This window comes from Crotalus tigris, unplaced genomic scaffold, assembly GCF_016545835.1.
Source record: "Crotalus tigris isolate CLP2741 ecotype Arizona unplaced genomic scaffold, ASM1654583v1 scf7180000018590.145928, whole genome shotgun sequence".
NCBI lineage: Eukaryota > Metazoa > Chordata > Lepidosauria > Squamata > Viperidae > Crotalus > Crotalus tigris.
In genome coordinates this window covers 120,444-134,004 of record NW_024097091.1, presented here as the reverse complement: position 1 = coordinate 134,004, position 13,561 = coordinate 120,444, and the positions used below count along the sequence as shown (strand labels likewise).

Here is a 13,561-nt window from a genome sequence, read left to right as displayed (position 1 = left end):
ACAGGGTTGCTGTTCTGAGGAAAAAAAGAGGAAGGTGTGTGGGGTACATTTGCCCCCTGAAGTTATTTGTAAAAATAATAAAAGGCAGGACACAAATAAAAAATAAAACTGTCGCCTCCGTTCAGCCCAAACTGAGACGAGCATCCCTGCCTGTCCATCTCTCTCTCCCCAAAGGTCCAGAAGGAAACAGCTGGGGGGAACTTTCCTGCCTGAGCAGGGGGTTGAACTAGATGACCTCCAAGCTCCCTTCCAACTTTATTACTAACCCGAGATGAACAGGGAAAAGTCCCTTGTGAGGGATGTTTCTGAGGGGGGGGAGGGCAGATGGTTTCCCCCCCACCAGATTTGTTTCTTGCTGCTTTAACGAGCAAACACAGGCAGACTTACAACCTCAATGGAGCCCCAAATTTTGGTTGTTAAATGGAACATTTGTTAAGTGGACTTCACCCCATTTCATGACCTTCCTTGCCTCAGTTGTTAAGTGAATCCCTGCAGCTGTTAAGCAAATCTGGACTTTGCTTGTCAGGTCGCCAAAGGGGATCACGTGGCCCCCCGACGCTGCGACCGTCATAAATACGAGTCAGTTGCCCAGCATCTGAATCTTGATGACCCTGAGGTTCCTACGACGGTCGTTCAGTGTGAAAAACAGTCCAAATCATTTTGTCAGTGCCGGTCACTAAACGAACCGTTGTAAGTCGAGGACTATCGGGGCAAGACTGCTTGCTCCGTTGCTGAACCCATCCTGACTTATCCTAAGGAGGGGGGGGGGTCTGCCTCACACAAAGGGACTTTCCTGAATTTCAGAGGGGCCTTGACAAATAGGGGCCACCCGTCGCAAAGCAGCAAAGGAGGAACTTGAATTTTAATGATTGTCTCAGAATAAACCAGCTTGGTTGATCCTCGGCGTGGCTCAATTTTTACACCGTCTTCCCCCCCCCTCGCCAGTCCAAAATGTGCAAATATAAGTTTGTAGTGCAAAGCCCGGTTCTTTGTGAGGTTGCTGTGTGTGTCCCTTGTGCCACCGTCCTGCAGTCTGTCCATCCTGCAGCCGGTTACAAAAAAGATCCAGCCAGATGTTCATTCAATCCGGACACGAGAGACGGCCGCCAGACGACGCCACTTCCCGAAAGCCTGCAAAGAGATGGCCCAGGGTAGACTGTTTATAGAATAACAAGAGTTGGAAGGGATCTTGGAGGTCATCTAGTCCAACCCCCCCAACCAAGCAAGAGACCCGACACCGTTTCTGACAGAGGGCAGTCCAGTCTCTTCTTGAAAGCCTCCAGCGATGAAGCTCCCACAACATCTGGAGGCAACTTCTGTTCCATTGGTTGATTGTTCCCACCGTCAAATATTCTCCTTATTTCTAGGCTGAATCTCTCCTTGATCCGTTTCCATCCATTGTTCCATGTCTGGCCTTTGGGTGCTTTGGAAAGTAGGTTGACCCCCTCCTCTCTGTGAGACCCCCCTCAAATATTGGAAGGCTGCTGTCATGTCTGCCCTGGTCCTTCTCTTCACTGGACCAGCCATGCCCAGGTCCTGCAGCCGTTCTTCCTGTGTTTTAGCCCCCAGTCCCCTGATCCTCTTGGCTGCTCTCCTCTTTCCATTTTTCTAGAGTCTCAACATCTTTTTTATAGCACGTAGACCAAAATTGGTTGCAGGTGTGGTCTTACTAGGGCTTTATAGAGGGGTACTAGTAGCTCAAGCAATCTTGATTGGATCCCTCTGTTAATGCAACTTGGGATTGCATTCATTGGCTTTTTTGGCTGCTGCCGCACACAGTTGGCTCATCTTTAACTGATTGTCCACTAAGACTCCAAGACCCTCAGCACCACCCAACCCCAGAGTGAGGGGATGGGGAAGGGGTTGCTAATCCCCCCCGTACCCAAAATGCATCCTTCTTACTATTTTGAGCAATTGTTCCTCTTCGGCTTCGCGGAAACGCTGGGCCACCTGAAGCTGTAACCAGCACCGTCTCCATATTTTCCAGCCCCACTGAGCCCGTCTCTGCCATACCTGCGGGAGGAGGCAGGACACCGATAAAGAGCCCCCAACCCTGGTTAAAATCCTCCCCAAATCTGGCCCGGAGTAGCCAAGATGGGGGATTTTAGCAGCTCTCACATTTGCAGAAGACCCACACTTGAGAAAGGAAGGACAAGCATGCTTATTCAGCATCCTTCTGTAGGAGTCTGTCCCTCTGAGTCTTTAACTTTTAGCAACTTTGAGATGTGTGGACTTCAACACCCAGAATCCCCCAGCCTGCAGCTCTATGGAGATGTTCAGTCATCCAGGTCATTCTTGTCCCAAGGGTGCTTTTCCCAAGACGCAACTGGACTTTCTTGTTTTTCTTTGAAGACGTTTCGCTTCTCACCCAAGAAGCTTCTTCAGCTCTGACTGGTAGTGGGGAATGGAAGGATTTATACTCCTTGCAGACAGCTGGTCATTTGCATCCTTTTTAAAGAGTCACTTGGAGGTTTTATCTGTATCCTCAGGGTCACCTAAGTGGTGCAAATGGGTGTGGAGCCTTCTTGGAGCTGCTGAAAGGACGGTGTAGTAGATTGGAATGAAGGGCATTTTGACATAGTTGCCCTCTTGGATCCCTCTTTCAACCCAGCGGTCCTCTCTGTCCAAAATGTGGACTTTGGTATATGGCATAATATTGGAGAACAAACCGATCAGGACAAGATTCAGAAGTCCATCTGCATTTGAAAAGACGAAGGCCCCTCTTTCGAAGACAGCAAAATCCACATTTTGGACAGAGAGGACCCCTGGTTTGAAAGAGCGGTCAAAGAGGGCACAGGTAATCCTCCAGTTGGCCTCAAGGACCCTCTAAAAGGATGCAAAGGACCAGCGGTCTGCAAGGAGTAGCAATCCTTCCACTCCCCACTATCCGGTCAGAACTGAAGAAGCTTCTGGGATGAGAAGCAAAACATCTTCAAAGAAAAACAAAAAAAGTCCAGTGGCCTCGTGAAAAAGCACCTTCAGGACCCCAGCCTCCATGCCAACCCAGAAACGGGGTCTGCTCTCTAGCACGGGGGCAACTATCTGAACCACCCTTCCATCATGCTGCAAATAAGGCATCTCCTTTCCCCATTGCTTAATATGGACTAGAAACGTAAGGGCAGTTTAAAGCAAGGGCCCAGATTCCCGCAGCTGTACAAGCTGTGGAAGTTACTCACCAACGTTTGCACCACCAGCTCGGTACGGCAGGCGTCTTTCCAACGCAGCCAGGCCTTCGCCAGTTGACGGGCGTCCCGCCTAGCCCAGAAGTGATGCAGCTGGACTTTGTGTTTCCACAGCCTTCCATATTTGCTCCTGGGGGGGGGGCGCAAGGGGCAGAAGAGTTAGCCCCACAAGGAGGCGCATAACTCCTTGACCCAGGGTTTAAATATGCACATCATCTGCAGACACCTGGATATAATTTTGCTGGTGGTGCTCCTACCCATCCCAGGAAATTCCTTCATCTGTTGTTTTCATTTGTCACCCCTCAGGTTTCTAGCTCTCAAGAACCAAAAACGGGCAGTCAAAATTAACTGAGTTTGCTTTGGAAAAGCTTTGAGTCCCCAAGCAGACAAGTGGTCATTTTTCACACTTGCAACCATCGCATCGTGGGTCACCTGATTGGAATTCGGACACTTGGCAAACTGGTTCCTGTTTATGATGGGCGCAGTGTCCCCGGGATCATGTGACTCCCTTTGGCGACCTTCTGTCAAGCCGAGCCAATGGGGGGAGCCAGGTTCCCTTAACAAACACGTTGCTAACTCAACTGCAGGGATCCGCTTACCGACCGTGGCAAGGAAGGTTGTAAAACAGGGCAAAACAACTGTCTCGTTTAGCCAGAGAAACTTTGGGCTCGATCATAGTCGTAAGCCGAGGACTGCGGTTTAGGAAGAGCTAATCACATCCGGCCCTCTCAATTCCTGGCAAATAGATGGGGAAGAAATGGAGGTAGTGACAGATTTTATTTTTCTGGGCTCCAAGATCACCTCAGATGGGGACTGCAGCCAAGAAATTAAAAGACGCTTGCTCCTGGGGAGGAAAGCTATGGCAAATCTAGACAGCATCCTAAAAAGCAGAGGCATCACCCTGCCAACAAAAGTGCGTATAGTCCAGGCCAGTGGTTCTCAACCTTTTTAATGCCGCGACCCCCAACTGGTCGTAAGTCGAGGACTACTCAACCAGTCGTAAGTCGAGGACTACTCAACTGGTGCAGCACCGTTTGCAGAATGGGACTTTTGGCGGGCTCAGCAGGGCAGAGACAGCCTGGACAATTCCTATGGGCTTTGGAAAGCCAATAGAATTAGACTCTATTCAAGAGAGTCTATTCTATTGGCTTTCAAAAGCCAGTAGAATAAAAGGGAGGAGCACAGCTAAGGAAAAGGGGGGGGGGAATGGCAGACTACGTTGTTTGGCGACCCCCATGAAATGGTCGTTCGACCCCAAATGGCGTCCCGACCCACAGGTTGAGAACCACTGGTCAAGGCCATGGTTTTCCCAGTTGCAATGTGTGGCTGTGAAAGTTGGACCATAGGAAAGGCCGAGCGCCAAAGAATGGAGGCCTTTGAACTCTGGGGCTGGAGAAGACTCCTACGAGTCCCCCGGACTGCAAGGCGATCCAACCGGTCAGTCCTAGAAGAGATCAACCCCGACTGCTCTTTAGAAGGCCAGATCCTGAAGTTGAAACTCAAATACTTTGGCCACCTAATGAGAAGGAAGGACTCACTGGAGAAGAGCCTAATGTTGGGAAAGATGGAGGGCAAGAGAAGAAGGGGACGACAGAGAATGAGATGGCTGGATGGAGTCACTGAAGCAGGAGGTGTGAATTTGAATGGACTCCAGAAGATGGTAGAGGACAGGAAGACCTGGAGGAACGTTGTCCATAGGGTTGTGATGGGTGGGACACGACTTCGCAACTAACAACAATCGCTGCTGAATCTTTCATGCTGGGAAACTCCCGAGTGGGGAAACCGGAAAGCTTACGCTGCCTGCCAATTAAGCCGAAGAGAAGAATCCTGATCCGCGATATGGGGAGGATTTTCACAGTCAAAACTGCATCTTGGGCAGCGAGAGGCGGGAGCAGGAAGGCCGCTGGGCTCTCCGACAGTCCCCAAGGAGGACAGGACGATGAGGCTGGGCTCTCCCAGTTGAACCACCTGCCCCCAGTAAAGAAAGAACACACCCTTAATCCAGGAGGCCGACCTTTGCAAGGCTAATGAAAATTGTTCTTCTTTTATTTGCCAAATTTGGGCTTGACGAGCTGGAGGGGAACGCTGCAAGTTTGCCAAGGACGCCACACGCAACACAAACCTGACTGGCGCTGGGCAAGGCAGAGGAGGGAGATTCTTGTAAATCCGCCGACACAAGGAGAGAGCCCTCAGTGAGCCCAAGAGGACTCAGAACCCGGGTCCTCCGGCGCCATCGTGCAAGAGCCTCCCGTAGCTGCCGCAGAGTCGAATCTCGATAGAAAGCCCTGTGGGGTGAAAGAGACGGCAAGCGTCCATGAGGACTAGAAACCTGCCTTTCAGAGAAGAGCGAAGGGCATACATTTGGGGAACTGAAAACCAGCCACTTACCCAGCCCAGCGCGCTTCCTGGCATCTCGCCTTCCAAGTCAGAAATGCTTCCTGCAACATCCTCAAGTGGAAAAGAGAGTCTAAGGCGTTTTCCGCATACTTTGGGGGCCACTTCCTTCTGTCGGGGTCCCCCCGGGGCCCTGGAGCATTTGGAGACAAAGAGCCTGGTCGTGCTTCTTCCGTGGGTCACCCCAGGAAAGGGCGAAGAGCAGGGCAAAGGCTCGCCCCAAAAGGAGCACCAAGCGGTTACCATGATTACCCTTATTTACTTACCGCCGGAGCCTGGCCCCTTGGCCCACAGCAGCTCAATCACCGCCCGCTTGGCGCTTCTCCTGGCTTGCACCGTTAGGCACCACTGCCGGAAAGACACCCTCAAGGATTGGGCCCACAGATGCTCCACGGCTGCCTTGCTGTCCCGTTTCCACTGGGCCAAACTCTGCCAGGCTTTGAAGCATCTTGAAAGACCAAAGACAGCAGAAAGATCAATCAACCAGCATAGGAAGGGACCTTGGAGGTCTTCTAGTCCAGCCCCCTGCTCAAGCAGGAGAGCCTCTATCGTCTCAGATAAGTAATCGTCCAGTGACGCCAACTTCTGGTGGCAAGCTGTTCCACTGGTTAACTGTCTTCAGTGTTAGGAAATTTCTCTTTAATTCTAAGCTGCTTCTCTCCTTGATTAGTTTCCATCCAAGAATCAAAAATAGGCAAAGAAAGGACCAATCCGTCAGTCAGGATTTCTTTTTGGGGGGACAGAAAAAGGAAGGAATGTCTGGATAGCACCCCATGTTTACCCTCAGGTTTAGCAAACCACCATTCTTATTCATTATTTGCTTATTAAATTTATATCCCGCTCATTTTTACAGTCCAGGGCAACTCTAGCCGGCTCACCATGCAATAAAAATAAGAAATATAAAAAAATTCTGAAGATAACAACACTTAAAAGTTACAAAACTGTTTTGCACTGTTGCCACCAAGCCAGGTTCTCCATTCCGTTAAGCCATCCTAGTTTGTTAGGCTTAACCTAGAATAGCCAGCCAGTGGCTCAGGCCAACAAACCACAGTTAAAAAGATCAGCAGCAGAACTGGAGACGGGTTGAAATGCTGGTTAAAGGGGAACGTGAGAAGCGATGGGACAATAACCAGGTTTAGTAAAAGAGGAGAAACACCATCAAAGACAGGCAGTCCTCAACCTACGACCACAATTGAGTCCCAAATTCCTGTTGTTAAGCGAAACATTTGTTAGGCGAGTTTTGCCCCATTTTACAACTTTTTGGGCCACAGCTGTTAAACGAATCCCTGAAGTTCGTAAGTTAGTAACGGCCGTTAAGCGGATCTGGCTTCCCCCATTGACCCTGCTTGTCGGAAGGTCGCTGCGACCGTCCTAAATACGAGTCAGTCGCCCAGGGTCCAAATTTTGATCACGTGACCCTGGGGACGTGGCAAATGGTCGTAGGCGTGAAAAACGTCCGTGAGTCACTTTTTTCAACCCTGTTGTAAGTTCGAACGGTCGTCACTAAATGAACTGTCGTAAGTCGAGGACTACCTGTATTACGACGACAGCTACTCACCGCCTGATCAGCCCACTCTGGATTCGAAACGCCAGCAGACGAACCTGCTGCTTTTTCCCGCAGTGGGAACGCCATCTGTTGAAAGCACCACCCAATTTCTTATTTTCCAGAAGGACAAAATATTCTCGGAGGAGACCCCCATCTTTCCGAAGGTGCGGTGGCCAGACAGGCTGGAAACCTTTTCTGGGACCCTTCCAGATGGTTTCCTCAAAGAGGTGGACCTTCTGATGGGTTGACAACAGACCGGCCTCCTCAACGGAGGAGGGGGTGATGGGGTCTTCGCCAGCTTCTCCATACTTATCTCCAGCTTCGTGCGTGGGAAGATCTCCAACGTTCTTCCCAAAGAGGTGACCTAACAGGATCTCTGGGGCTCCAGAAGGATCAAGAGTTGGTGGCTTCTCTCCGCGGGTGTCCTCCATGGACAACCTTCGGTTTGGAGAAGACTCTGCACGCAAGGTCTTGAGGGAACTCTCCAAACTCCTGAGGGAGAAGACATCCAGGGGAAGGTTCTTGAGATACAACTCAGAGCCACAGAAGGTTCCAGAATGACGTCCTTCTGGGTCAAGGGTCCTCAGGTCACCCTGGTCCCTCAACTCATTCAAGCTGGCCTTTTTGTTTGTACCCTGTGGTGTTCCTGAGCTGCTCCTGGAGCAGTCTCCCTGACAGGTCAACAAGGTGGCACTAAGCATAGTCCGCCATTTACTTCTCACTTCCACCGAAGCCTGGATCTTTCTCACAGCCAAGGTGGAGATCTGTGGCCCGCCTGCTGGTTGAGGAAGCCAGGAAGGTAGCCGGGATTCACAAGAGAAGGAAGACCTTTCCTTCTTAAGCCCACGGAGGGACCGGCACTGATCAGCAGAGCTTTGAGAAGACCTTAGGGGGGCCTGAGCTCCCTCAGGAGAAGAATGACCATCAACCAAAGCAGAAGACTTCAGACTGTCCAAAGTCAGGGGCGGTCCTGGCGGTGAGGAGTCACCAATCCCACTGAAGGTCATCGAAAGAGGACAACGCTCTGGTGAGGAACGAAGAGATGGATGCCCTGAAAACCGGATGGGTGAGGAGGACTCTCCACGGGCCTTGAGGTCCTCATGGCTTCTTCTTGACCCAGCAAAAAGCTCGTGTGGCCGTTTCAGCAAATATCCTTCTCTATGTTTTATTTGGGATGGATTCCTGGGAACGTCACGGGGTCTCTCCGGGAAGGCCCTCGGAGGGGTCTCCTTTAAGTTCCCACCTTCCCATCTTCTCCTGTGTAGGCTGGACTCAAGGTTGTTTTGCTGACGGACCAAGGAGGCTTTGGGGAGACCCCAGGGAGGGCAAGAGAGATTGGTCTGACACGGGCCGGGGGTCTCTCTCCTTCCATATGTGACCCGTAAACCTTTTTGAATGTTTTCTCCAAGATGATTTGAGCCACGGATGCTGGCACCGGACCGGGCCCAGAGTTCTCCAAGATGGCTTCCCGAGGACAGGAAGAGATCAACGTTGACGTTTTTCTGGATATTTCTCGGCTCTGGAGAGGTGAAAAATAGAAGTGAAGGAGTCAAGGAGATGGACCTCATTGTTTCTTCCTTCCCCAAGACTCTCCATGAATACGTGACCCCCCCCTCAAAAGTCAGGCTGGAACGTCTGAAAGGAGTCCTCAATTTACGACCGCAACGGAGCCCCACATTTCTGCTGAGGAAAACACGTGTTGAGCGAGTTTTGCCCCATTTCACGACTTTTCTTGCCACGGTTAAGGGAACCCCCTGCGGTTGTGAAGTTAGTCACACGGTCGTTAAGTGAATCGGGCTTCCCCCATCAACTTTGCTTGTCAGAAGGTCGCCAGAGGGGGGAATCACATGACCCCCCCCGGGGACGCTGCGACCATCATAAATGTGAATCAGTCGCCAAGCGCCTGAATTGTGATCACGTGACCTTGGTGGATGCCGCAACAGTCGTTAAGTGTGAAAAACGGTCCTAAAGTCACTTTTCTCAGTGCCGTTGTGACTTCAGATGGCCGCTAAATGAAACGTCGTAAGTCGAGGACTACCTGGTGACTGTAAAAACCTGTTTTAGAGAAGGGTTTGGCATGTTTATCCAGCTCTCATGTTCTTCCCAAGGACCCAGGATAGGCATGATTAGTTCATCCCGGCACTGCATTTCTGACAGAGCCTCCATGTTCAGAGGCAGTCTACCTCAAACTCCCATAAGTTGCCTCTCAGCAAGAAAAGAAAGCTGGTTCCAAGACGGGTGTCATGCCTCCGTGTCAGAATCCAATTATATTTCATTTCTAGTGATCTACTATGGAAAAAACCCATTTCTGCTCTCTCTGGATTCTGCCATACTACGAAGGGGGAGGGGGATGAGCAGGGGGGTTTGATGGCTCTCACTTCCTTCCTTAAACTTCAAAAGGACTGGATGTGGATTCTCACCAAGAGGACTGACCACAACAATATGGCCATCGCCTTTCATCTACTCCTCTCTGAAGTCTCCCTTTTGCCGGCAGTGAGGGAAAAGGGAGGGAATTGTCGCCCGGAAGAACTGTTGGGTGGGGGCTGCTTGGGAACACTTAAAACATTGAAGGATGGGAGAGAATTCCTCTGATCCTGCCTAGAACGCCTGCAACCATCTTCTCTTAATAAAGGATGCCTGTTGGAAGAGATATTCCAAGAGTTCTGTCTTCTTAAGATGCAACCTGGGGTGGTCCTTACACTCCGTCTGAGCCTGAATCGGAGGAGGAAATGGAGCCGGAACAGGACCCTGTGGAGGCCCAGGGAGAGGGGTCTGTGGCTTCGGAGGACTGTGGGGAGGAGCAGGCTGGGGCCGGCCAGGGCCCTTCAGGTATGGAACAGGGGAGGCAGAGTTCAGGTGAGGAGCAAGTCCTCCCCCCACCTGATCCTAGAGCTAGGAGGGTGGAGAGGAGGAGGGAACAAGGCAGGCAGGCTCACTTACTCCGGAGGAGAGCACCCCGCCCCACCCCACAAGGCACACCTGGGGATGGAGATATAAGGAGATACAAGGAGATCAGTTGTGTATTGTTGCTCTTGTTCTGTGCCTTTGTTGGAAAACCTGGCCACCTTGACTACCAGACCAGCTGACCACATGGATTTCCTGAATTACGACCTCAGACTGCATTTTGACTTCTCTCTTTGCAAGCTGAGATTCAAACGGATTCATTAAGTCAATATTTGGTTTGTTATCTTTATGGCCTCGAGGACATTCGTGTACTAATCAGGCTGTATTGAAACTGCCTCCAGCCAGAGTTGGCTGGAAGGTAGGTGTGTGTGTGTGTGTGTGTGTGTGTGTGTTTGGGTTGGAGGCTTGCCAGCAAATGGGGGAGCATTTGGAGGAAATTTGCAGCCGTTAAAGAACTGTTTACCTTGCCAGCTGACTGCATTGCCTTTGTGCTGTGCCCTGGGTCATCACAACCAACAAGGCAGAAAACCTTCAAAAGTCTTTGAAGGCAGCCTATACATTATATTTCCCAATCGCCTTTTCCCCCTCTTTCCAAATTCTCCCCAGGGCTTACCTTTTGGGGCCACACAGCAACTTAAAGCCGGGGGTATGTTTTCTTTCCTTGCAGCTGTCTGGATCCTTTGGGGCCATTCCATCTCCGGGTTAGAAGCGTTGCCTGAATCGCAGGCGGCCCAACCTTGCAGGATTGTTGGGCTGCAATGAGGTTTTGGACTGGTGGGATGTCAGGAAGGTGGGGGTGGGTGGGCTGTGAGCTGTAGCCACTGGGACCTTCCCTCTCTGCAAGTGGGGGGCAACCAGGGAGGCAAACAGCCTTACACTAACATTCCAAGTTCTTCCGTGCAAGCCACGAGGACTAGAAACTTGGCTGCATTGTATGATTTCTTCCTAGCTGACAAGATGTTACCTAGGCGGGCAAATGAAACGTCTGCAAGAAAATCACCAAGCTCAGAGAGCACCAAGGACCCCACAGTATTTCTTCATATATAAATGCATAAATGGCAGCTATCTCAGTATTCAATTCGCTGCCCTCCAGATATTATTCCACACTACAGCACCCATAATCCCTTGCCACTAGTCAAGGGGATAATCAACCCATTATATTTTTAAAGGCACTGGGCACCCTTGGGCGGTGCTTTTTTTTTAAAGAACAGTTTTTTTTTTTTAAAAAAAGAACAATTTATACTAATGTACGTGGCAGATCAGTTACCAAGAAATATTTGCAAAATATTTGGAATTGGATCTGGTGACCCTGACACAGCCCCCCAATCCCAAAAAGGAAGAATCATTAAAAGGTCTTGTTTTTCCTTTGGAAACCTGCCCGATTTTGCAAACTAACATTTCAAGAACCCTTTAAGGCAATGTTTCTCAACCTTGACAATTTTAAGGCATGTGGACTTCAACTCCCAGAATTCCACAATGCTGGCTGTGGAATTCTGGGAGTTGAAGTCCACATAACTTAAAATTGTCAAGGTTTAGAAACACTGCTTTAAGTCAACAACAGAGACACTAAAATAATATATATATATATATATATATATAAAATTCTGTCTCCTTTAATTCATTCATATAAGGGTTCCCCTCCCCCCCCCAGCTGGCTTTCAGTTTGATCATTTTGAAAAAATGTAAAAAAAAAAAAAAAAAAAAGAAATCGCAAAACTTAAACAACATAAAACCAAAGATTGAATTGGGGGGGGGGGAGCGGTAGGGACCAACGCAAAGACCCCCCACCGATTAAATAAACTTTTTCAGAAAGTTTGCAAAGCGCCTCACCTGCGGCGGCTGTCTCGCTTAGCGAAGCAAACCCGCTTCTCCCAGTCGGAGGAGCGAGGCAGGAGGGGGGAGGACACTGAAAACGACCCCCACCCCTTTTTTCCCGTTGCAGCGCCTCCCCGCGCCGCCTGTTTCAACGGACGGAGATGCAGCGGGGGGAATTGAAGGGGGTCTCGCACGGCCGCAGCGCCGAGAGCTCCGGGAAGGGGACCGGCAGGGAGGCTGCGACGGCCGAACACCGCCAAGCGAGTTCAGCCCGTTCGGAATCAGATTCAGAAGAGAGCTGGAAGGGACCTTGGAGGTCTTCTAGTCCAGCCCCTTGCTCCAACAGGAGACCCTATTCCATTTCAGACCAGTCTCTCCTTAAAAACCTCCAGTGATGCAGCACCCACAGCTTCTGGAGGCAAGCAGTTCCGCTGGTTCATTGTCCTCCCTGTCAGGAAATTTCGTCTTAACTCTAGGCTGGATCTCTCTTTAATGATAACAATAACAGCAACAGAGTTGGGAGGGACCTTGGAGGTCATCTAGTCCAACCCCCTGCTCAGGCAGGAAACCCTATAGCAGTGGTTCTCCACCTGTGGGTCGGGACCCCATTTGGGGTCGAATGACCATTTCACGGGGGTCACCAAACAATGCAGTCCGCCATTTCCCCCCCCCCTTTTCCTTAGCTGTGCTACTCCCTTTTATTCTATTGGCTTTTGAAAGCCAATAGAAGAGACTCTCTTGAACAGAGTCTAATTCTATTGGCTTTCCAAAGCCCATAGGAATTGTCCAGGCTGTCTCTGCCCTGCTGAGCCTGCCAAAAGTCCCATTCTGCAAATGGTGCTGCACCAGTTGAGTAGTCCTCGACTTACAACCGGTTAAGTAGTCCTCAACTTACGACCGGTTGGGGGTCGCGGCATTAAAAAGGTTGAGAACCACTGCCCTATACCAAGGGTAGGCAACCTTGGCTCTTTTATGACTCGTGGACTACAATTCCCAGAATTCCTGAGCCAGCCACGCTGAGGGGAAAGGGAGAGGTTTCCAAGCTGAGCTAGGCTGGCTCAGAAATTCTGGGAGTTGAAGTCTACGTGTCACAAAAGAGCCAAGGTTGCCTACCCCTGCCCTATACCCATTCTGGAGAAATGGCCATCCAATTTCTTCTTAAAAGCCTCCAGTGATGGAGCACCTGCAACTTCTAGTGGCAAGCAATTCCACTGGTTCATTGTCCTCACTGTTAGGAAGTTTCTCCTTAATTCTAGGTTGCTTCTCGCCTTGATTAGTTTCCATCTGTTATTTTTTGTCTTGCTCTTGGAAAATAAGTTGACCCCCCCTCTTTTTTATGGCAGCCCCACAAATACTGGAATTCTGGTCCTTTCTTCCCCCTCTAGACTAGCCATACCCGATTCCTGCAAACATTCTGGGTATGTTTTTGTCTCCATGCTTTTAATCCTCTTAGTTGCTCTTCTCTGCCACTTTTCCCAAGGTCTCGCCATCTTTTTTGTCATGAGGTGACCGAAAACTGGATGTGGAAGTGATGGGCTGGATGCCAAAACAAAGCAAGATTAGGCACACAATTCAAACGAGTCCAGGAAGTCTGTAAGGGAGGAGTCTGCTAAGAACAAAGGAATCCTTATTCACAGGGAACATGCAGGGGTAAAGCGTGTAACAATTTTGGATGGTTAAAAAGCTGGTAAAAGGAACAAAGACTCAGGCATCTTGGAAG

The 13,561-nt window shown here is 50.2% G+C and overlaps 1 protein-coding gene across 5 annotated transcripts; it reads right to left on the bottom strand.

The window, feature by feature from the left end:
* Window positions 1–844: 844 nt before the first annotated feature.
* CUNH1orf167 (chromosome unknown C1orf167 homolog) lies at window positions 845–12,201 on the bottom strand. 5 transcript variants are annotated; one of them, XM_039355007.1, is made up of 10 exons: window positions 11,857–12,201; window positions 10,640–10,762; window positions 7,135–8,641; window positions 5,843–6,024; window positions 5,571–5,709; window positions 5,305–5,467; window positions 4,978–5,150; window positions 3,177–3,312; window positions 1,903–2,013; window positions 845–1,131 (listed from the first exon to the last, which is right to left on the bottom strand). In XM_039355007.1, exons 2-10 carry the CDS (start codon window positions 10,719–10,721, stop codon window positions 1,078–1,080), a joined length of 2,547 nt encoding a protein of 848 aa, XP_039210941.1. In that variant the 5' UTR covers window positions 10,722–10,762; window positions 11,857–12,201; the 3' UTR covers window positions 845–1,077. The 5 variants fall into 5 exon arrangements, with proteins under 5 accessions (XP_039210941.1, XP_039210944.1, XP_039210943.1 ...); XM_039355010.1 differs by lacking the exon at window positions 7,135–8,641 and having other exon boundaries at window positions 10,640–10,779; XM_039355009.1 differs by lacking the exon at window positions 10,640–10,762 and having other exon boundaries at window positions 11,857–11,988.
* Window positions 12,202–13,561: the final 1,360 nt, after the last annotated feature.

What these genes read in the sequence shown, in the direction of transcription:
- CUNH1orf167 (XM_039355007.1), bottom strand. Translation starts at nt 10,721, where the DNA reads ATGGAATGGCCCCAAAGGATCCAGACAGCTGCAAGGAAAGAAAACATA. An exon ending in TTGCTGTGTGGCCCCAAAAG is followed by an intron (nt 8,642 to 10,639) that starts GTAAGCCCTGGG and finishes TCACCTCTCCAG; the next exon opens with AGCCGAGAAATATCCAGAAA. An exon ending in CAAGGGGCCAGGCTCCGGCG is followed by an intron (nt 5,710 to 5,842) that starts GTAAGTAAATAA and finishes CAAATGCTCCAG; the next exon opens with GGCCCCGGGGGGACCCCGAC.